General features: G+C 44.0%; 1 protein-coding gene across 1 annotated transcript in view; it reads left to right on the top strand.

Moving 5' to 3' along the window:
- Positions 1-25,303, top strand: part of ARHGAP27 (Rho GTPase activating protein 27) — a 117,731-nt gene that overhangs the window by 78,250 nt on the left and 14,178 nt on the right. Inside the window, exon 14 of the mRNA XM_075276796.1 lies at positions 2,241-2,346. Within this exon, the coding sequence (XP_075132897.1) occupies positions 2,241-2,346 (106 nt within the window). The remainder of the gene's footprint in view (positions 1-2,240; positions 2,347-25,303) is intronic.

Here is a 25,303-nt window from a genome sequence, read left to right as displayed (position 1 = left end):
GAAGAAAACCAGCAGTGGCAGTAGCGCGGCCATGCTGCAAATCCGCTCCTCCTCCGCAGGTCCCGGCAGTTTAAAGTTAGCCCCGGGGCCGGTCCCCACCGGCCCCATACCTTTAGTGATGCAGGCCGGCTCCTGCACGGCGAGGCCGCAGGCAGGGCCGCCATCAGGAATTTTGGGGCCCCATACAGCCTAAGTGTCTGGGCCCCCCCTGCCATTTTTGCTTTGCGCGCCGTGGGAAATTTAGCCCCACCCACTGTTATGTTGACTCCGCCCACTCATTAATTTTCCATTTGCCCGCACACTATATAATCCTCCTACAGTCACCCGTAAATTATATGTCCCCCTCCGTCTCTCCCCTAGCTTCATATACACCCTTCATCTGCCCCCAGTTTCATGTCCCCCTTCCATCTCTGCCCCTAGATTCATGTCCCCACATCTCTGCCCCCAGTTTCATGTCCCCTCCATCTCTGCCCCCAGATTCATGTCCCCCCAGATTCATGTCCCCCCTCCATCTCTGCCCCCAGATTCATGTCCCCCATCTCTGCCCCCAGATTCATGTCCCTCCATCTCTGCCCCCAGATTCATGTCCTCTCCATCTCTGCCCCCAGATTCATGTCCCCCATCTCTGCCCCCAGATTCATGTCCCTCCATCTCTGCCCCCAGATTCATGTCCTCTCCATCTCTGCCCCCAGATTCATGTCCCCACAGTGTCATGCCGTCCCCTCCTTCATCTGCCCCAGTGTCATTCCGTCCTCTCTTTCATCTGCCCCCAGATTCATGTCCCCACAGTGTCATGCCGTCCTCTCCTTCATCTGCCCCCAGATTCACGTTCCACCTCCACATTAAACTTACCTTCTCCTCCGCTCCCTCGCCGCTCTCTGCGCGTCTCTCTCGCTGACACATGCGGCTGAAGGAAGGAGCTGACACAGGTCAGCTCCACGCTTCGCCGCTGGGTGTCTCTCTCGCTGACGCTGACATGTATGCGGCTGAAGCGAGGAGCTGACCTGTGTCAGCTCCTCACTTCGCCGCTGCCGGCTCTCTCGCTGACACATATGCGGCTGAGCCGGGTTCCGGCTCAGCCGCATATGTGTCACCGAGAGAGGCGGCAGCGGTGAAGTGAGGAGCTGACACAGGTCAGCTCCTCGCTTCAGCCGCATATGTGTCAGCGAGACAGGCGGCAGCGGCGAAGCGAGGAGCTGACCTGTGTCAGCTCCTCGCTTCAGCCGCGTATGTGCTCAACTCAGATCTGCGTCCTCTGGACGCAGATCTGAGTTGAAACAGGACATACAATGACTGTTGCCGGCGCCAGGGGGCCCGGGCCCCCCCCCATTTTAAAATTTGGCCGGGCCCCTGACGCCAGTAGCAGTAGTACTGGCCTATCGGCGGCCCTGGCCGCAGGAGCCGACCTGTTCCGATGACAGCCGGGAGCCTAATGAAGGCTCCCAGGCCTGTCATAGATATATATTACTATCGCGGATGGTCTATGACACTCCGCGATAGTAATGTATAGAATCTCCCATAGACTGCAATACACTTGTATTGCCGTCTATGGGACTTGCAATCAAATGATTGCAGGTTCAAGCCCCCTAGGTGGGGGATAATAAAATAGTAAAAAAAAAAAAAACACTTAAAAAAATATAATAAAAAATAAAATAAATAAAAGTTCACCTCCTTTCCCTAGAATACATATAAAAGTATAACATTACTGTGAAACATATACATTAGGTATCCCTGTGTCTGAAAATGCCCGGTCTACTAATAGTTTTCCTGTACAGTGAACGTCAAAATCAAAAGTGCCAAACCACCGGGTTTTTCTCACCGTTTTGCCTCTGATTTAAATAAAAGGTGATCTAAGCAATAAACATTTCCCAAAATGGTATAACTAATTAGTACACCTGGCCCCACAAAAAAAACGCCCTATACATCCCCGTACTGCTGCAGGGTCACCTGTCAATGTGGCTGCCCTGCGTGCATGCAAAGGTATGATTTACATATATGTTTTTATAGTTTTATTTTAAAACGGGCGAGGGGTTTAAAATAAGATTAGCGGTGCCTGAATAGCCTTTTTAAAGCTATTCACACATATGTGGAGCTCATACAGCATAATTTTGCTGATAGAGCACCTTTAATTGTGTATATTTGCCAGGTCAGTCCTGTATGTTGGCTGTGTTAGGGGTGCATATGGAAACGTGAGTCTGAGTAGGTGAAACAGTCTTTTTAATTTTCTCTTTATGTACAAGAATTAAGTGATCAAAGTCAGAAGATACGTCGTTTGAAAGAACTGGTCCTTTCGCTTCCATCGCCCAACCTGGAAACAATAAGGCTGCTGTTCAGACATTTGTGCAGGTCAGTGGAAAATATGTGCAGCTTTATATAAAGAGTATGTAATTGGGCACATATATACATGTGGTATATGTGTGAGAGTGTAGCTATGTGTGTAAGTATTTGCGTGTGTGTGTTTATTTATATATGAGGATGTGCAGTATCTGTTCATATGTGAGTACCTGTCATGTAAGTTTGCTTATACCCATATCCATCATTATATTACACCACTGACAGGTGAAGTAAGAAAAATGGGCTCAGTGCAAAAATTTCAGTGACTCTGACTGGGACTAAATTATGATGGCTAAAAGACTGAGTCATAGCCGTTCCAGAATGTCAAGTCATACGTAGTATTGGCAGTATGAAGTGGTTAGTAGAGTTAGTCAGCGAGGACAACCAGCAAGCAGTGGCGGATCCAGGGTTTGTGGGGCCCTGGGAAATTGACTTTGGCAGGGCCCTACGCGCAGCGCGCCGCAGCAAATTAGGCCCAGCCCACTTTTATGTTGACTCCGCCCATTCTCATTCATTTTTCATGTGATTTCACACAGTATAATCCTCCTACAGTCACCCGTAAATTATATGTCCCCCCTCCATCTCTCCCCCATTTTCATATACACCCTTCATCTACCCCTAGTTTCATGTCCCCCCCCTCTATCTATGTCCCCAGTTTAATGCCATTCTACCCCTTTATCTGCCCAGTTTCATGTCTCCCCTGTCTCTGCCCCAGTGTCATGCCGTTCTCCCCCCTTCATCTGTCCCAATGTCATGCCATTCTCCCCCCTTCATCTTCATCTTCATCTCCCCCCTTCATGCCATTCTCCCCCCCTTCATCTGCCCCAGCGCCGCGGCAAATTTGGCTCCACCCACTTTTATGTTGATTCCACCCATTCTCATTCATTTATCATGTGCTCCCACACAGTATAATCCTCCTACAGTCACCCGTAAATTATATGCCCCCTCTCCATCTCTCCCCCAGTTTCATATACACCCTTCCTCTGCCCCCAGTTTCATGTCCCCCCCTCCATCTCTGTCCCCAGTTTCATCACGTTCTCCCCCTTCATCTGCCCAAAGTTTAATGTCCCCCGTCTCTGCCCCAGTGTCATGCCGTTCCCCCCTCCCCTTCATTTGCCCCCAGTTTCATTGGGCCCCCTCCACCTCTGTCCCCAGTTTCATGCCGTTCTCTCCCCACCCCCTTCATCTTCCCCAGTGTCAAGCCGTTCCCCCCTCCCCTTCATTTGCCCCCCAGTTTCATTGGGCCCCCTCCATCTCTGTCCCCAGTTTCATGCCGTTCTCTCCCCACCCCCTTCATTTTCCCCAGTGTCATGCCATTCCCCCCTCCCCTTCATTTGCCCCCCAGTTTCATTGGGCCCCCTCCATCTCTGTCCCCAGTTTCATGCCGTTCTCTCCCCACCCCCTTCATCTTCCCCAGTGTCATGCCGTTCCCCCCTCCCCTTCATTTGCCCCCCAGTTTCATTGGGCCCCCTCCATCTCTGTCCCCAGTTTCATGCCGTTCTCTCCCCACCCCCTTCATCTTCCCCAGTGTCATGCCGTTCCCCCCCCTCCCCTTCATTTGCCCCCCAGTTTCATGGGCCCCCTTCATTATGTTCCACCTTAATATTTAATACAAAACAAACACTTACACTCACCTTCTATCACTCACCTTCCATCGTTCCCCCGACGCTCCTCTCTCCAGTCACATACGCGATTAAAGCAGGAGCTGTGACCTCAGCTCCTGCTTAGCTCCAGCCCAGCTTGCGTGTGTAGGCGCGATGTGATGACGTCATCGCGCCTACACTTGCAAGCCGGGCCGGAGCTTTAAAGCGGGAGCTGATCTCACAGCTCCTGCTTTAATCGCCTATGTATTCAGCTCATCGGCGGACAGATGCCGATGAGCTGAAATCGTGACAGGCAAGTGCAGGGGGGCCCCCAGAGGCTCTGTGGGCCCCGGCACTTGCCCGACTATGCCGAGCTGACCGGGACCATTTTGTTAGGGCTGGGCCGCGGGGCCCCGCTAAGGGCTGGGCCGCGGGGCCCCGCTAAGCGCGGGGCCCCGGGCGGTTGCCTGGCTCGCCCGGCCCTGGATCCGCCCCTGCCAGCAAGAGTAATATAGTCATGGGTGCCCAAGGCTAGCTCATTTGGACTGATCTCACAGAAGAGCTACTATAAGCAGAAATTACTGAAAAGTTAAAAATTATAAGTATTAGCTATTAATGCTGGAAGGTATTATTGGCGCACAATATTTTGTGTCTAAGTGGATCATGGAGCAATGAAAGAAGATAGCCTTCCTTTAAAAGGATGTTCCAGTTTCTATATTTAACCCCTGCAGTTTCACAGCGAAAGTAATTTTATTTTCAAGTTTTGGTTGTTTTTTTTTCGTTTTTTTTTTATAGCGGTGCACAGTTACAGTTCAGGAATAAGGAACTCTGAAATACTGCATATGAAAATACACTGAGACCAAGATATTTTATAATGGTCATTACTTTTCAGGGTTGTGATAGTATTCTCTATTCTTGTTTTCTCCATACAAGGTAAAAAAGGTATTCCCTTAGGTGAAAGAATCAGATCCTTTATCCAGTACAGCAGTTAAGAACATCAGAGGCAGGATGCTGGCACCTTAAGGCAATGGGCCATTTCATACTATACACACTTCCTCAACCCTACTCATATGACCCATACCAGGGGTCAACACATTTGTAGCCACTATATACAAGAATAAAAGACAAATTACAAATGTAAAATACAGTGTTCAATGTAAATCTACAAAACAACACTTCCTTTCATTTAAACTCACTGGTCGCATCGCATTTGTATTTATTTTCCATCTTGCCTCCTGTTTGCATCAAATGTCTGTCTATCTCCCTCTCAATACCTGCAGTAGACATAACCTCTGGATTACTTCTATGGCACAGTATGTTCACACTGAGTTTTTTGCAGGCGGATTTTGATGCAGAATCCGCCTCAAAATCCGCCTGCAAAGAAGCGACATGCCCTATGTTGCCGCGGATTCTGCGGCTGAATCAGCCGTGGCATCCGTGGCTTGAGACACACTTCTGTTTAGGCCCATTAATTCGGGCCTAATCAGGAGTGGCATGCCCCAATGAAATGCTGATGCACTGCATCGGCATCCTGTCGCGGCTAGCCGTGCCAAAAAGCATGTTCAATTAGCCCAGGGGAACTTTTTTCCAGATAAAATTGACTTGTAATGTTCCTTAAAGCAGATACACAAACTCCTGATGGTTTTACCAATTCAAAACTGTTCTTAAGGACAAAAAAAATTACATAAATTGCAAAATGTGACTAATAAACTGACGTAATAATAATAATCAGCTGATAAACTGACGTATTGTATGGGTGACAGTTCAAACTCTCTACTGGCCATTTCTCCTACAAAACTGTACTGTTATCTACTGTTATCTACTTTAAATCTAGTACGCACTATGGGCGGGTTCACCTCTGCGCCCCGATCTCCGTTTTGCAGGTTTCCATTTCCTGCTCGAAACTGGACAGGAGACGGAAACCTCCAGTCACTTTTCAAATCCATTCATCTGAATGGGTTTGGAAAGAGTCTAGCCGTGGGCGCCTGTGAGCTCACGGCCGGACACTGTCTGCCAAGTTTCCGTCTTCAGTCAGCATAAGACGGAAACCCGAAAACAGAGACAGGGCGCTGGTGTGAACCCACCCTAACTTATCTTTTATACTGAAATGTTGACTAAAAGCTACAAAGTGGGATTCTGGGAGTATTTCCCTAAAATATATGTCATGCCTAGACCCCAGCTATCCAGATTATCTGTTCAAATGGATTATACTATTTTTTTTTAAAAAAAAAAAAAAAAAAAAAAGCAAATGTTCTCCCTTTTCTTACGCTAGGTTCACACCTGCGTTCATCTGTCTGTTCTGAGCTTTCCGTCTTCTGCATGCCAGAAGTCGGAAAGCTCAGACCGGGTCCGGCCGTGAGCGGCGGTGAGCGTTTTATGCTCTCTGCCGCGAAAGCGGATTTTTTTATCCGGACACAGAGTACTGCATGTCCGACTCTGTGTCCGGATTATAAAACCCGGTTTCGCGGCGGAGAGTGCAAAACGTTCACCGCCTCTCACGGCCGGACATCTCTCTCACCCATTCAAATGAATGGGTGAGAGAGACTCCTGCAGGTTTCCGTCTCCTGCCTCTGTTTTAGGCAGGAAACGGAAACCTGAACTACAGAGTTCACAACGCAGATGTGAACGAGCCCTTACTTGTATTTTGACCACCACTCAAAAGCTAATTTATTGTGAATCTGGATGTATCTTGAGCACATTTCAGTTAAGGCTTTGGATAACCTGTTGCCAATAAGCAACACTCTATTTTTGTTTTGCTTGTTTATAGAAATTTGTGGCATCATTATTTATGCCACAACTGTAGGAATTATGCATACAGGACAGCTTCCTTTACATGCTGGAGATGAATAATGGAGCAACAAATTTGAGGTGATAGGTTTTCCATAAGCCTGACTTATGATCCTACAGTCCTCTATTTTTATTGCCACATCTAAAAATTCTAAATGATCTCCTCTAAGAAGAAGTAAAATGCATGTTCATTGAGTTGTCATTCAGATATGTGGGCATGTCTCCAAAAAGGGCTAGAGAACCAGACCTTACCACATATTTCAGGAACAAACTAATTTCACAAATGGACTATGTGCCATGAAAACATAATGGGCATCAAAGATTGCAAAAAATATATAGGCTAGGATGTAAGATACTGGCATCCCCATTACTGTACACATTTTTTCTAACTGTTCCCACATTATGTCACATTAAGGACATATTCTAATAATTAAGGGTTGCACCGAGCTGATCCGTTACGTTTGTAAAATTAATTCTATTTAGTATCAGGTATTTAAGAGCAGCAGTTTAAACTACTTCCCCATAGGGAATAGTACACTGTAATGGAGGACAACCTATATGATCAACCTATGTATGGAGGATCAACAAAAAACTGCGCTGACCTGAAATCTCATTAAAAAGTTTTTAATCAAAAACACACTAATATACACACGACGCTAATTTTGTAGCGTTTCGGGGTGACTCCCCTTTCTCAAGTGACAAAACCAGAGCAAAGTTGAACCTTAAAATAAAACATACATACAAAAGAATAATCACTAAAAGTGAACATTTACTTAAAAAGAATTACTTTAAAAACTAATAAATATATACACATTTCATAGTAGCAAACTCAAATCTGACCCACTAATAAGAATTTGATAAAACATAAGGCAGAACTGTGGACATTAGAAGAAAAACTCTTTTTCATTAAAAACCATGAAAATTCATAATGGAAGCTACCCATAATGTATGTGTTTAGATGCTGGTGAGGCATGTACCTGTAGTCCAAGATGAACAAAAGACTCTTTTTCATATGAAAATCATAAAAAACACCCATAAAAATCCATAATGGAAGCTATCCGTAATGTATATGTTTAGATGCTGGTGAGGCATGTACCTGTAGTCCAAGATGAACGCGTCTGCGATGCTCCAAAGTGTGTCTGAATACATTGGCGTCCGCATGGTCTATATGTAGGTCTTAAAAGACCGCGAAATCACTTGCGCATGCGTGCTCAGCCCTGATAGCGAGTCCACGTATCAATCATTCCTACAATGAGGCCTGGAGATGGTTGGAACGCAGGACGGACCGCGCATGCGCTTTACCTTTTCTCAACCCGAGGTCTGGTTTTGATTGAACCGCATTACGATTGCGTTCTAATTAGAGGCTTTAACCACAGCAATATGCTTAAGGTAAGTGTTTGGATTGTCAATTGGCATTCAGCACATGTTACTATTGACTCAAAATGGTTATTTGAATCGTTATTATACTGATTATATATTAAAATACTAAGTTCCAAACACATCCTCATGGAATGCTTCACTTATGAGTTAGTATACAGAAGACTCCTTTAGTTATTATTGGATCTATATACATAGTTACCCAAATTGATATAGGGAGTGGATTTGCTACAAATATACTACTTCACTTGTTTCTTGTTGGAAATAGTTGGATTATTAGTAGGGAACCCAAATTATTTCGAGATATCCTCAAGTGACTCGTTTAAACCATCGGGCATGAGTGTTTGAAGTTTGAAGATCCAATACATCTCTTTCTTTTTAAGCATGTCAAATCTATTGGAGAAGTATTTAGGAATCTGTTCTAAGGGAGTAATTATAAAATTAGTAAACTCGCAGTTGTGTTTCCATTTTGCGTGTCTGGATATACTGTGTTTTTCATAACCATTGGTCACATTTGAACGATGTTTGTTCATTCTCTCCCGGAGACACATTATAGTTCGACCAACATATTGAAGATTACATGAACACGTTAGGACGTAAATTACATATGAGGAAGCGCAGTCTAATTTGGTTTTAATAGGAAAAATTTCCCCAGTTGAGCTACTGCATACCTCTGTTATATTATGGGATATATTTACGCAGCATTTACACTTCTGACCACCACACCTAAAGCTCCCTCTTATTGCCGGGTTACTCATCTCTTTATTCATTTTAGCTTTTTCTCTTATTTTACTAGGTGCAACCATGCTTTTGAGTGTACGGGCCCTTCTGAAAGTGATTCCTGGCTGGTTGGGTAAAATGTCCTTCAAGTATTTATCATTCTTCAAAATATTCCAATATTTGCCTAAAATTTGTCTTACAGATTTGTGTGCAACATTGTAAGTGGTAATAAAATTGAATTTATATGATTCAGACTCCTGTTTGTATTTAGGAATTAAGCATTCCTTTTGAGTTAATGCCTCTGATCGTCTTTTCGCTGCCTGAATAATGGAGGTTGGGTATTTCTTCTCTTTAAACCTTTTTGTTATGACTTCACTTTGTTCAGTGAAGTCTTTATCGTTTGTACAGTTTCTCCTAATCCTCTTATATTGACTGAAAGGCACATTCTTTTTCCATTTATGGAAATGTAGGCTGTCAAAACTAAGGAGACTATTACAGTCCACACTTTTAAAAAATGTTTTCGTGTGGATTTGATTGTCTGCACTCATTAAAAGTAAATCTAAAAATTCAATCTGACCGGGATCGACTTTCCCAGAAAATTGGAGTCCCCATACGTTTTTATTCAAGTATTGGTTGAATTCTAGAAAGGATTCAGGTGATCCACCCCAAATAAACAATAAGTCATCGATATAACGTCTATAATAGACAATATATTTTGACCATGAATGTATGTTCCAAATGAGTGATTCCTCCAGTGCGCCCATAACTAGATTTGCAAAGCTTGGTGCAAACCGCGTCACCTGAATCCTTTCTAGAATTCAACCAATACTTGAATAAAAACGTATGGGGACTCCAATTTTCTGGGAAAGTCGATCCCGGTCAGATTGAATTTTTAGATTTACTTTTAATGAGTGCAGACAATCAAATCCACACGAAAACATTTTTTAAAAGTGTGGACTGTAATAGTCTCCTTAGTTTTGACAGCCTACATTTCCATAAATGGAAAAAGAATGTGCCTTTCAGTCAATATAAGAGGATTAGGAGAAACTGTACAAACGATAAAGACTTCACTGAACAAAGTGAAGTCATAACAAAAAGGTTTAAAGAGAAGAAATACCCAACCTCCATTATTCAGGCAGCGAAAAGACGATCAGAGGCATTAACTCAAAAGGAATGCTTAATTCCTAAATACAAACAGGAGTCTGAATCATATAAATTCAATTTTATTACCACTTACAATGTTGCACACAAATCTGTAAGACAAATTTTAGGCAAATATTGGAATATTTTGAAGAATGATAAATACTTGAAGGACATTTTACCCAACCAGCCAGGAATCACTTTCAGAAGGGCCCGTACACTCAAAAGCATGGTTGCACCTAGTAAAATAAGAGAAAAAGCTAAAATGAATAAAGAGATGAGTAACCCGGCAATAAGAGGGAGCTTTAGGTGTGGTGGTCAGAAGTGTAAATGCTGCGTAAATATATCCCATAATATAACAGAGGTATGCAGTAGCTCAACTGGGGAAATTTTTCCTATTAAAACCAAATTAGACTGCGCTTCCTCATATGTAATTTACGTCCTAACGTGTTCATGTAATCTTCAATATGTTGGTCGAACTATAATGTGTCTCCGGGAGAGAATGAACAAACATCGTTCAAATGTGACCAATGGTTATGAAAAACACAGTATATCCAGACACGCAAAATGGAAACACAACTGCGAGTTTACTAATTTTATAATTACTCCCTTAGAACAGATTCCTAAATACTTCTCCAATAGATTTGACATGCTTAAAAAGAAAGAGATGTATTGGATCTTCAAACTTCAAACACTCATGCCCGATGGTTTAAACGAGTCACTTGAGGATATCTCGAAATAATTTGGGTTCCCTACTAATAATCCAACTATTTCCAACAAGAAACAAGTGAAGTAGTATATTTGTAGCAAATCCACTCCCTATATCAATTTGGGTAACTATGTATATAGATCCAATAATAACTAAAGGAGTCTTCTGTATACTAACTCATAAGTGAAGCATTCCATGAGGATGTGTTTGGAACTTAGTATTTTAATATATAATCAGTATAATAACGATTCAAATAACCATTTTGAGTCAATAGTAACATGTGCTGAATGCCAATTGACAATCCAAACACTTACCTTAAGCATATTGCTGTGGTTAAAGCCTCTAATTAGAACGCAATCGTAATGCGGTTCAATCAAAACCAGACCTCGGGTTGAGAAAAGGTAAAGCGCATGCGCGGTCCGTCCTGCGTTCCAACCATCTCCAGGCCTCATTGTAGGAATGATTGATACGTGGACTCGCTATCAGGGCTGAGCACGCATGCGCAAGTGATTTCGCGGTCTTTTAAGACCTACATATAGACCATGCGGACGCCAATGTATTCAGACACACTTTGGAGCATCGCAGACGCGTTCATCTTGGACTACAGGTACATGCCTCACCAGCATCTAAACATATACATTACGGATAGCTTCCATTATGGATTTTTATGGGTGTTTTTTATGATTTTCATATGAAAAAGAGTCTTTTGTTCATCTTGGACTACAGGTACATGCCTCACCAGCATCTAAACACATACATTATGGGTAGCTTCCATTATGAATTTTCATGGTTTTTAATGAAAAAGAGTTTTTCTTCTAATGTCCACAGTTCTGCCTTATGTTTTATCAAATTCTTATTAGTGGGTCAGATTTGAGTTTGCTACTATGAAATGTGTATATATTTATTAGTTTTTAAAGTAATTCTTTTTAAGTAAATGTTCACTTTTAGTGATTATTCTTTTGTATGTATGTTTTATTTTAAGGTTCAACTTTGCTCTGGTTTTGTCACTTGAGAAAGGGGAGTCACCCCGAAACGCTACAAAATTAGCGTCGTGTGTATATTAGTGTGTTTTTGATTAAAAACTTTTTAATGAGATTTCAGGTCAGCGCAGTTTTTTGTTGATCCTCCATACATAGGTTGATCATATAGGTTGTCCTCCATATTCTAATAATTCACATATAAACTTCACAATAATAGTACTTTTACCTAAAATCAGAAGGACATATTTTACAGCACCTACCCATTGGTGCTGTGGAATGTGGACGCTTTCCATGTCAATTGACGCTAAACTGTAATCCTCCTGCGGTTTTCCAAGATGGCGCCGCATGAGTGGCAGCCTTGATACAGAGCTTCAAGCTGAGAGCGACCTTTATCTTTCCTTTTTCTCTCTTTTTGTCTGTATCTTCAAGAATCCTCTACTGAAGCAAACTAGCACTATGAATTAGCTAACTATAATCGAATGGAAGAACCTGCAGACTATTTTCTTTGTGTCTATTGTGGAAGATACCTGCTTGGCTGGAATTTCCTGTGTACCATGCATGTGTGCCTTGTTTACCATCCCCCCCCCCACACACACACACACACACACGCTGAGGACAGCATGGACAACAAAAGGCAGACAAAGCATGGAGGAGAAACCTGCATGAAATTGCAGCTTCTTTTTCAAGGAGATGTTTTTTTTGGCGTCTATTGCTGATGTGTGGAAGATGCCTATGGTCGGCTGACTGGTATTTCTTTCTTTTACTGTGGACATGTGGGACTCTGTTAGGGGGAGTTCACACGGAGTAACGTGCCGCATGATGTGACACATATACAGCATGTGATACTTTGTGGGCCGTATACGCTCCCAAAATCACTGCTGCAAAATAACGCCGCGTATACGATCCCGGCTCCCATTGAAATCACACGCCTTATACATGCCACATCACGCGGCACATTACTCCGTGTGAACTCCCCCTTACAGTCTTGTATCCTACCACCTTCTCCCTCATGAGTTAAGGAAGCTTGGCAAGAGAGCAACACCCTGTCTACCTGGACGGCTTCAGACTTCTTTGGGCGGTAAGAAGATAAGAGGAGGACTTACGACGAAGGATGGGGTACTTTTTGGGACATTTTTGTTGTTAAGCAATAATAGTACTAATGCAAGATATCGAACTATCAGCTGTGAGCATGAGATCTCACTACCTACCAAAGGAACTGCCACATGTTATCGTGATAGCTGCATATGTCCCCCACCTCTGCAAAAAGACCTGTTTCTTCCTGTTATGTCTGTATGCTGTGTCCCCCTCCTCGTGTCCTCCAAACGCAGTCAGGCTGTATTATCAACATTACTTCGCACAGAGAACTAATACGATTCTGCAGTTTGTCTTTTGTTTCTTTCTTTTTAGTTGCTATTAGAGATGAGCGAACAGCGTTCAATCGAATATCAGTCTGTTCGAGATATTCCAATCGAATACCACGCAGCAAACGCAGTAAAAATTTGTATCCCCTCCCACCTTCCCTGGCGCATTTTTTGCACCAATAACTGTGCAGGGGAGTTGGGATAGGAATTACGACAACGTAGGCATTGAAAAAAAATAGGAAAAAGCCATTGGCTGCCGAAATCAGGTGACCTCGGATTTATAAGAATAGTGGCAGCCATGTTCGTGTCATTTGCGGCTTGGAGAGATAGGGAGAGACATCTGCTGAGGGTCAGATAAAAGTGTAGGTTCTGTTAGGCTGTATTCACACTGAGTAACGCTGGCGTTTTTTGTGCTTATTTTTGCACATAGCGCCGCGTTAACACCGCTTAACGCCACGTATACGCCGCATTAACGCCGGTCAACGCCACCGCAAAATAGCGCTGCGTTAACGCAGCGCAACACGGCGCTATGTGCAAAAATAAGCACAAAAAACGCCAGCGTTACTCAGTGTGAATACAGCCTTAGGCAGGAAATCTGAAGAACAACAACAACTCTTTTCAGAGCTATACTGCAGCAAGAGGAGATATACAGCTCGGTGTATCTCCTAAAGAAACTGAAGTTGTATACAGAAAATCTGTGTATAGTAACTATACGCTGAATCCAGCTTTCCTGGTTGTATTCCACTCCCAAACAAGTGGTATACAGCAAAATAGACACTCATTCCAGCTTTCCTGATTGTATTCCACTTCCAAACAAGAGTTATACAGCAAAATAGACGCTCAATCCAATTTTCCTGGTTGTATTCCACTCCCAACTAAAAGTGGTATACAGCTAAATATAAAATAACATCTCTGTTTATGGGCTGAAGCTGAATGGTGGGCCTGACACTGTATACGCTGCTGGGGCAAGTGACAACTCCAAAAGAGGGGTGAAAGAATTAATCCTGGGGGTGGCACGGCTGAATTGGCACCAAATAACATCTCTGTTTATGGGTTAAAGCTGAATGGTGGGCCTGGTTTCAAAACGGAAGGGCTGGAGTGCCAACACACCACGGCTAGACACGTCAATGCGTTTCATGAGAGAACCAGTTTTGTCAGGTTGTATAATAATAATAATAAATTTTATTTATATAGCGCCAACATATTCCGCTGCACTGTACAATTTGTAGGGTTCAAATACAGACAGAAAGATACATTACAAAGAAAGTCATTTCACACAATGGGACTGAGGGACCTTCTCGCAAGAGCTTACAATCTATGAGGTAGAGGGGGTGACACAAGAGGTAGCAGGGGCGGCATTGCTTATACAGTAGTCAGACAATTTTGTAATAGAAGTGACTGTCATTACACAAACATAAAACTTTATGAGCCGTCACTAGTCGTGACCTTTAACATGAGGATGGTGCTTGGACATATAGAGTTAGCCTGAAATGGCATCATATCCTGTGGGGTAATGGGGGAACTGGAACAGAGGAGGGTTAAATTTTGGGGATTCTAATGACTGTACGGAAGGGTTTACATTAGGAATTGTGATAGGCCTGTCTGAAAAGATGTGTCTTTAGTTTGCACTTGAAGCTGTAGAAATTGGGAGTTAATCTTATTGTCCGGGGTAGAGCATTCCAGAGAAGTGGTGCAACTCGGGAGAAGTCTTGTATACGAGCGCGGGAGGTTCTGATAATAGAGGATGTAAGTGTTAGGTCATTGAGTGAGCGGAGAGCATGGGTTGGGCGGTAGACAGAGATGAGGGAGGAAATGTAGGGAGGTGCAGCATTATGGAGAGCCTTGTGGATGAGGGTGATAATTTTATATTATATTCTATAATGAATAGGCAGGCCAATGTAGGTGCTAATAAATCATCTTGCCCTTTATAACCCAAATAGGGATAAAGGATATGCCCAGTATCATGACAGCTTCCTGTGAGTGCACATAGCAGAAAACCATCATCAGGCAGGTTACATGACTGTCCAGCCCGATCATATGATCGTTCGGCTTCTGGGATGCTTGTCTGCACTTGCACTCACAAACAGATTTCATATGACTCATGTGACCCATTATGGTCACATGACCACAACGAGTCACATGACCAACACCAAATCATAGTGCGCTGCAGAATATAAAGTAATTATCTGCACATACGCTACAGTACTGCCAAAATATCATAATTCTTATCCAATAATCTGTTCCTTTATCATGCTTTTTTTTAAAAGGTATTCATTAATGGGGAAAGAAATAAGGGGCGTATTTGCCGTTCCCTTCAAAGTAGAAAATTACAGGCCTTTTTACCCTGTATTTATTTCCTTTGCAGTTACGTTTTTTCGAGTAACAGTATGTCAGACAGAAAATCAACAGGAGGGCCACAGGCCTATATGTTTCTAGCTCAGGCACAGTTTGCAGCAGAATAAAGGGGCTTGGCAGCAGAAGTCACTTACACAGGCCTGTGCTCCTAGTGTCAATTAGCGGTCATGTTTTGACCAGCAACCTAATGGTTGTAGACTGGTTGACTCAGTCATCCACTTCATCCCAAGTCACATCAGAAACCCCCAGCCATTCAGTGGGTTTGTCAGACACAACCCTTAGTTGCATGGCCCTGGAGCAGACCTGAACCTTTGCCTTTGTCCTTTTCTGTTCCCTTAGCTAGAGACGTACTCTATGCTGTGGGCTCAGAGCCACTATACAGTGAGGAAGAGCCACTACAGGACTGTCAGCAGCTAGTGCCCAGCCACAACCTGGAGTAGACATCTGCCACTTTCTCCCGTAAGCGGCCAAGTAGCGATGAGGAGAGTGACATGGGAGCTGGCGTTGCAAGTGGTCAGGCTCCTGGCTCAGAGACTGATGAGGAGGACATCAGTGACCTGCAGACATTAGTGGATGATGATGTTGGGAAACGCAATTGAGAGTGGGATGGCGAAGAGTCTTCATCGCCATCGGAAGAAGAGGGTGGCAGCTTGAGCATGAGGCAGCGGTGGAGTCAGCAGGGTGGCAGCAGTGGGTGGTTGGGAGCCAAATGTGCCCTGGGTAGACCACCCACTTTGTAGCAGCCTACCTGCCTGGAAGGTAGGGGTGCAGGGGTTCACGGAGGCAATGGCGGAGTGGCAGTTTTTTGTTAAGCCATCGGTGGACATGAACATAGCCATATGTTCAACCTGTGGGCAGAAGGTGAAGCGTGGCCAGGATGCCAATGTTGGCTACATATGTAGCGTCACCATAAAGTAGCCTCGCAAAGCTGTAGCTTCAATGTGATGGTCCATCCTGTTGCATCACCCAGTAGCACGCACCCCATTTCAGGAAGTCAAGGCTCCACCACCTCAGATGAAGGAAGCTTGGGGCCTTACCATCATCTGCTGGTCATGATTCTCCTACTCCTAGTCCATCATTGCGTCACCAATCGATCAGAAAATCTATAAGAGACAACAGAATGCGTGCATTCATCCAAAGGTACAGAAGCTGAATGTGCTCCTGTCCAAGTTGCTAGTTCTGCAGTCACTCCCTTTCCAATTGGTGGACTGATGGCTTATGCCGAGCTGAGGTGGAAAGTCCCAAGTCGTAATTTCTTTGCCAAAAAGGCAGTACCAGCCTGCACAAATATGTAAAACAGAAGGTAGGCCAGTCCTTGAGCCTGTCAGTGTCTTCCAAAGTGCACAGCAGCGCTTCCATGTGGAGCTGTAATTACGGTCAAGGACAATATATGTCATTTATGGCCCACTGTGTTAATGTGGTTCCTGCCCAGACACACCAGCAACTTGGACAGTTTCTGCCTCCATGTTCTCATTCTGTTGGTTCTGCAATGTATGCCTCATCCTCCACTGTGGCCTTGGCCTCCACTGTAGGGACATCTCCCAGTACTTCCAGCATACCACATGTGTAGAGCACAGCGGTGTCACCAACATCTCACGGCCACATGAGCCCTATGGGGGCTGAACTGGAGGAGGATAAGGAGGACATTGGAGCACAAGCAAATGAGTGGAGAAGGAGCATGAGCAACCTAACAGCAAGAGGGAGATGAGGAGGACACCATGACAGTATGCAGTGGAGATGGATGCAAGGAGTCCCTTTGAGTCACTTGCGCAAAAGGTCACTTGCTTGTGCAGTGACAGCCGAATTGTCACCATTCGGCAGAGGGATGACTACTGGCTCTCCACTATGTTAGACCCTAGCTACTGTGGAAAAATGGGGGCCTTTTTTACACCCGCTGAGATTCAGGACAAACTAAACTACTACAGAGTCATGCTATGCAGCAAATTGGCCACTGTCTATATGCACCATTGTCCATCCTCTCGGATGTGCAACTGGGAGAGCTCTGAATGCTGAACTTGCACTGGCATGGCAGCTGTGGGAGGGGATGGCAGGAGCAGTATCAGCTCTATCAGCAGCAGCCCTAGCCTAAATCACTGATGAACAACTTTCTTCACCTGCATAGTGAAGAAGCTGTTCATCAGCAGCTAGACACAGAGAAGAACTTGAACCAGCAGGTGGTGGCATACTTAGAGGTCACCCTGCCACCGTCATGGAAGATCCTCTGGACTTGTTAGTAGCCAAACTGGATTTGTGGCCGCAAATGGCCAAGTTTACCCTGGAAAAACTGTCCTGCCCGGCCAGAAGTATGGTATCAGAGCGGGTGATTAGTGCGGCAGGGACCATGATTACCCCAAGTAATTTTGTGAAGATGAATCAGACATAGATCAGCCAGGATTTCCACCCACCAATGCCTTACGTAGCAGATTAAATGATCCATGTTACTTCACCACACTGTGTCAATTGGGTTACTAAATGGCTTCGTAAGGCTGTTGCAACCTGCACATTATATCAACTTGTTACTCTGTGGCCTACTTACACTTCTGCCACCTCTGCACTCTGTCACTGGATGGGCTTCTCATGCTACTGCCACCTCTGAACTCTGCTAATGAGTCATTGTATGGCCTCCTCATACTACTGCCACTTCCACACTCTGCCACTGGGTCACTGTATGGCCTACTCATGCTGCTGTCTCCTCCACACTCTGCCACTGGATCACTGTATGGCCTCCTCACACTACTGCCACCTCCACATTCTGCCACTCAATCACTGTATAGCCTCATAAGTCTATTGCAACTTCCACAGTCTTCCGCTGGGTCACTGTATGGCCTCATATGGCTGCTTCAACATCCACACTCTGCCACTGGGTCACTGTATGGCCACATAAGGCTGCTGCTACATCCACACTCTGCAACTGAATCACTGTATGGCCTCCTCATACTACTGTCACTTCCACTGGGTCACTGTATGACCTAGTAAGACTGCTGCGACCTCCACAGTCTGCCACTGGGCCACTCTATGGCCTCCTCATACTACTGCCACTTCCACACTCTTCCACTGGGTCACTGTATGGCCTCCTCACCATACTGCCACCTCTACACTTTGCCACTGGGTCACAGTATGGCCTCCTCATACTACTGCCACCTCCACACTCTGCCACTGGATCACTGTATGGCCTCATATCAGATATGAAATGTGATGATTAATATAAATAAAATGTTTCATATCAGATATGAAATGTGGTATGGGAGGATTGTATCATATTGTTTTTCCATGTAGAATGGGTTATACTAAACAATTATCCTGAGAAGGGTGAAATCAAGCTTGATTCTCTGAGAGAAGTGGGGGTGATTCATTATTCCCTGAGTTGTCACCCCCTTTGAGATTCCTTTTTGGAGTTTTACATTGCCTTTTCACATGTCCAGGTTTCCCACAAAGAAGTAGATCACCTTTTTACTACTCATCCCATCTCAGGGGCCAGCCACTGCGGGGTCTACTATCCAATTTTTATCTCTTGAGCTACTTTACTCAAAGTGGCTGGGTCCGTTGCCTTCCATTCTGGCCTGGATTTTTGTACTGCTTCTCCCAGCTGCCTTCCAAGCCCTTTCATGAAGGTAGAGGCTAACAATCTCAAAAGCATCTAGTTTTCTTCTTCATACCCCATATCTTCCAAAGCAGTGTACACTCCGTTGTAGAATTTGTCTACACTTTCCCCTCTGACCAGTGCCATTTAGCTTCAACCAACTATTCCATGTCACTCCATGTGGCCCCATATCTAGTCTGTACTTGAGACAGTAGTTGTAGGAAGGGCATAGGTCTAGTTTCTGGATCGGGCAAGGTTTTAAACAGATGTACCATGTCATTTGGGGACCATTTACTGTATATATTTAATATTGTCTTACTTGCTTGCCTGGGGGCAGAGTCATTTTACACAATCAGTCTGCAATCATATGTTTCATGTCCTCACTCTCCCCTCCCCTTCTATCAATTATTTCAGGATCATCGGAAAACCTTTCTTATTGGGGAGTTTTCGTTTTAGTCTCTTGTGGAGGGACACCAGAGGGTATTTTGGGGGAGTCCAAATGTAGTCCAGTCTCTTTTGTCTTGGTGAGGTGTCTGGTTCTTTTGCCTCATGTCTGTGACAATTGGGAACTTCTGTCTCTTCTGATCCTACATTTTTATCAGTCTCAGACTTTGATTTAGTAACTGTAGTGGCCACATTGATTTAGTAACTATCACTGTGGCCACTACATCTGGGGCTGTTTGTTGAGAAGTCACAAAAGGATTATTGAGTGAATTTCCCGTCTGTGACAGAATGGCCAAATTTATACAATTATCCCTCCAACTGGGATTCTGATTTTTCTGTCCACTCACCAGACACACCCAACCTCCTAGATTATTTACTGAGAATGGTTAATCCGTATCTACCTCTGATTCTTTGAACACTTTAGATCCAGCTTGCCCATTCAAGCCACTGTAGTTGAAGCTGAAAGTCTAGAAGACACATAACTTGATTGCCTTGAGAAGTTACGTATCTGTTGCATTTCGCTGATCTTCTTGAGCACTCTGTCATGATCTCTAGATGAAAGGAAACAGAATCTGGGTTTCCTGCCTGGCTTCTTGACTTTGTGGGTAACAACTAATCTGACAGTGTTTCTGCAGCTTCTATCTTTTAAATCAGTTATTTTATCTTTAAGTTTCTTAATTACAGTAGCATGTTTTATAATGTCTTTTGCCTCAACTTGTCTACTGCACCTTACTCATTATTTTGTCTGTCTCACAATGTCTGCCGTACAATGTAATTACAGCCTGTACAGTAATTATTTTACACAGCTATAAAACAGATGATGTGTTATGTGAATAGTGAAGGAGCCCTTTCCAGTGTAATATGTTCCCTAGAGCCCCTACAGTATAATGCTCCACAGTGGCCCCACACAGTATTATTTGCTCCTTAGTGCCCCCACACAGTATAATATGCTCCACAGTGGTCGTCACACAGTATAATATTCTACTCATTGGCCCAAACACAGTATAATATGATCTACAGTGGCCCCTATGCATTATAGTATGCTCCATAGTGGTCCCATACAGTGTAATATCCTCTGCAAAGTGATCCCACAAAGTATAAAATGCTCCCAAGAGCCCCCTTCTAGCCACTTTAGACGAACCCGATGAAGTTAGACGAATATTTATAGCCCTCTGGTTCGCTTCAGATCTACTTTTATGCTCTGGAGTCTCCTCAGACCCAGATGATAAGTAAAGGTGATTAAAAATAACAAACACTGTTAACTCATAAACTTGCCTTGCTCTGCGTTGCGCAAGAGAGGAACTTTAAGATACTGTCTCGGTGGTACAAATGTCCCGACCTTCTCCATAGGATCTTGCAGCTGTTTCTGACCAGTTTTGGCTCTGTGGTACAGAGAAAGGCATCATGTTTCATGTGTGGTGGGAGTATGGCGTCCTTAGACCTTTCTGGGACGCGATCTTCTCCCTGTATTCTGAAGTGTGCGACCGTCCTGTTCCCGCTTTGCCTTAGGTGGCCCTTCTTTTGGTCATTCTGGGAAAGTTATCTGAAATCAAAAAGGACCTCCTGCGGCATTTTCTCATGGCCGCCAGGGCTGTTATCCCCAGGCATTGGCGCAGTCCCACTCCGCCTTCCATGCTGGAATTTCTGCAGGAGCTTCTCCTTATTCGGAGAATGGAGGCCCTGGTTTGTGGAGGATTCCCCGGATCCCTCCAGGTTTGACAGTGTCTGGCGGCCCTGGGTAATGTTTCAGGAGTCTTCTGATTTCTCCTCCTATTTGGCCTCCCTCTCTTCTCTCCATGTGTTTCCCTTGTCTGTGTCTCCCTTCTCCTTTCTGTCCCTGTTCTCTTCCTCCCCCTCTGGCTCTTTGTTTCTTTTAATGTCTTTGACGCATCACTCACATTAATATTTGTTATAGATGACTTTGTTGTGAACTATGCATAGTCGGTCAGGGATATCTCCTCTGGCCCGCTGTTGTGTCGGGGTGGCCTGTGCGCCTTCCCCGTTATTTTCTCTTTTGTTTCTGTTGTTTTATTCCCATTTTTGTATTTAAAATTCTTAATAGAATTTGATTACACATAAAAATAACAAACACCTATGCTCAGTTTGCCTCACCTCTCCTGGGTATCCTCGCTCCATCATTATCCTTTTGGTCCTCTTCTGCTTGGGACTGAGGTCATGCACCCCAGAGGCCACTGCTGGACCTGTGATTGGGACTCAACACTCATGTAGGGTGTGATGGCGTCATTACTACAGGCATGCCCTATGTGACCATTGAGGCCCAATCACAGGCCTTTTTCCATTAAGGAGATGTATAGCGGTCGGGGAACCAGGCTTTCCCTGACTGCTATCATAGTGCTCCAGGCCGATCACAGTCACACTCCCTGCAACCGACATCATTACGTCTCTGGTTATTACACATTAGATTCTTTATGCAAATGAAAGAATCAAACATGTAGTTGTTAGTTGAGGTTCTTCCACAGAACTAGAATTCATGAAATCTGTGCCTCTAGTCCCACTGCTTGCATCCACTGTCTCTTGAGTATATGCTAATTGTGTGGATTTTGCAATTAACCTCTTAGCGACCCTTGATGTAATACTACGTCAAGAGTCACATGGGGATGTATGGAGACTGCTTAGGAGCTGAGCTTTCTCCATACAGGGTGGATGCTGGCTGTATAATACAGCCAGCACCCGCCGCTAACAGCAGCAGTTGGTGCCCGCCCCGATCGCTGCTGTTAACCCTTTAGATGCTGCAGTTAAATGGGACCGCAGCGTCTAAATTGTGCAGGCGGCACAGGTGCTGCCATTTTTCGCCGATCGCCACCCTCCTGAACATCACCAGAGGGTGGCGATTGGTTGCTATGATAACCGGAAGCCTATTGAAGCTTTCCAGGCTTGTCATAGCATTGAACAAACTAAAGAAATGGACAGAAGTACTCAACATAATAATAAGAGTAAACTTTATTAGGGCTAGTTCACACGGGGACATGGACGCTGATTTTGACAGCTGATTTCGCGGCCAAATCAGCCTCCATAAAATGTAGCCCTATGTGAATTGCTAGCTTTTTTTTCTGCTAGCTTGCTAGCAGAAAAAGAAGCGACATGACCTTTCTTCAGGCATTTAACGCCTGAAAAAATGAATTGGAGTCTATGGGGCGATGAAAAGCGGTTTTTGGTCGCTTATTTTTGCAGCTGTTTTGGCAAAAACAGTGACTGAAACCGCTAGCGTTTTTTTTTATCATGTACTTTTTTGTAGTGCAAAAAAAAAAAAGCGTCAAAAAAGCGTCAAAAACAGTGTCAAAAACAGCGTCCAATGCAAAAAACAGTGTCCAAAAAAAGCAGCGCTGAAAAATCAGTGACAAAATCAGCTAGGCTTTTTTTCACGTGTGAAGTAATGGAGCCCTATTTGAACAGCTAGCTTTTTTTTTCTGCTAGCTTTTTTTTCTGCTAGCAGAAAAAAGAAGCGACATGACCTTTCTTCAGGCATTTTCCGCCTGAAGAAAGCAATAGAAGTGAATGGGAGGCGAAAACCGCGCATTTTTTTCCGCACAGTTTTTTGCAAAAATAAGCAACGCTTTTTTTTTGCAAAAAAAAACGCTAGCGGTTCTTTCAGCCCATTCTCTTTATGGGAGGGGAAAACAGCCTGGCTTTTTTTGGAAGCTGTTTTTACAAAAAAAAGCTCCAAAAAAAGCTTGTCAAGGTAAAAAAAAAAAGCTTCCTAATTAGGAAGCGGTTTTTTTCAGGACCAAAATAAGCCAGGAGGTTTTTACGTGTGAACTAGCCTTATACGATTAAAATAGTTAGGAAGGATAATTACCAACAGACAGATAGGAATCTACCCCAACACAGGTATCATTAAAGCAAAAAGGTACAATAATAGTATCTTCTAAACACTGGGTTGGTAGTACCAAAGTAAATTAGTAGCACAGGGAAGGGTACTCCTAACAAAAAAATCGCTAAAACATAACTTTTATTACTAAATCTAAAATCTAGGGACTCGGTCCCATCTGTAAGTGAAATCAAACCACACCAAGGGTGGGAGTGGTGCACTCTTTCAATTCCCAGCCCTAAGTTCACACTCAATAATTCAAATGGGGGAGGAGCCGCAATAAACCCCCCCCAAAAAAAAATAGCTCTATGTTATTGACTGCAGTGCAACAACGGCGATATTCTAACACTAGAGCTTCATATAGGGGCGCTACTCCGTATCCCTAATGACACTCTGTTATGACTACATACATTCACAGCTTTGACTGAAGTGGTCGGTCACGTATGCATAATAGCATCCGACATACATTATAGCTCTCGATCATGAGCCTAAGTTGTTACAATTGTATCCCCTTAAGTGTCTCAAAGCTGTTGCTCCGTTGAGGGCATTATATCTCAGCCCCTAGATTAAGGGAGCCCTCTTTAGGTAGGGAGATTGCTTACAAGATTGCATGAGTCATATCTATCCACTCCGGCAGTATTCACATGCAGGAGTGGGCTACATATATAGATAATTCCCTCTCTACGCGTTTCGTTTCATTTCAAACTCTTCAGGAGAGTGATGTTTAAATAATAAGTAGAGCGTCACAAAAAAAATAAATAATTTGCGGTTAAAACCACATTTTACTGCCGCCCAGATGGTGGGCTGCAGTGTAGAAGCGAGTCCGACGCTCTACTTATTATTTAAACATCACTCTCCTGAAGAGTTTGAAATGAAACGAAACGCGTAGAGAGGGAATTATCTATATATGTAGCCCACTCCTGCATGTGAATACTGCCGGAGTGGATAGATATGACTCCTGCAATCTTGTAAGCAATCTCCCTACCTAAAGAGGGCTCCCTTAATCTAGGGGCTGAGATATAATTCCCTCAACGGAGCAACAGCTTTGAGACACTTAAGGGGATACAATTGTAACAACTTAGGCTCATGATCGAGAGCTATAATGTATGTCGGATGCTATTATGCATACGTGACCGACCACTTCAGTCAAAGCTGTGAATGTATGTAGTCATAACAGAGTGTCATTAGGGATACGGAGTAGCGCCCCTATATGAAGCTCTAGTGTTAGAATATCGCCGTTGTTGCACTGCAGTCAATAACATAGAGCTTTTTTTTTGGGGGGGGGTTATTGCGGCTCCTCCCCCATTTGAATTATTGAGTGTGAACTTAGAGCTGGGAATTGAAAGAGTGCACCACTCCCACCCTTGGTGTGGTTTGATTTCACTTACAGATGGGACCGAGTCCCTAGATTTTAGATTTAGTAATAAAAGTTATGTTTTAGCGATTTTTTTGTTAGGAGTACCCTTCCCTGTGGTACAATAATAGTACCCTGTTTCCCCGAAAATAAGACACCCCCCTTCACCTTCTGGATCACATACAACCGGCAGTCATGCCGGCACTCCGCTAATTGTTCCTCGCTTTGTTTGCCGATTGTTCCCCGCTCCAGCCGCTGCATAAAACATCCCCCGAAAATAAGAAAGGTCATATATTTCGTTAGATAATTAAGTATAAGAACATGTCTTATTTTCGGGGAAACAGGGTATATAGCATAAAAAGTACAATGAGTACTGCAGTAAATACAATATAATCTCTATTGGTAGCTATCTGGTATAATGTATGTCCAAAACTGCAAGATTGAGATAAAGTAAGTATCACAAGTGTAGGTGTAATGGGAAGCAGGTGATAATATACGCAGTAATTGCACAGAGCCAAGGAACAACAATATAACACAGTTTAATAAAGAAAGGAGGGGAGGGGGATGAGAGCGGGAGAGAAGGTAAGACATAAGTATATAGTATCTAAGCAAAATATATAAGTTCAATATGACAGTGTGCACAACAAACTGTGGTAGTTACCCCTCTAGCGTCCTTAGTTAGAATCTGTATGCATTGACTAGGAGAGGCCTCTCTTAAAGTAAGTCAGTAACACGGTGCACCATATCAAT

This window comes from Leptodactylus fuscus, chromosome 6 (genome assembly GCF_031893055.1).
Source record: "Leptodactylus fuscus isolate aLepFus1 chromosome 6, aLepFus1.hap2, whole genome shotgun sequence".
NCBI lineage: Eukaryota > Metazoa > Chordata > Amphibia > Anura > Leptodactylidae > Leptodactylus > Leptodactylus fuscus.
The sequence above is the reverse complement of the archived record's forward strand: the minus strand, read 5'-3'. Positions and strand labels throughout refer to the sequence as shown.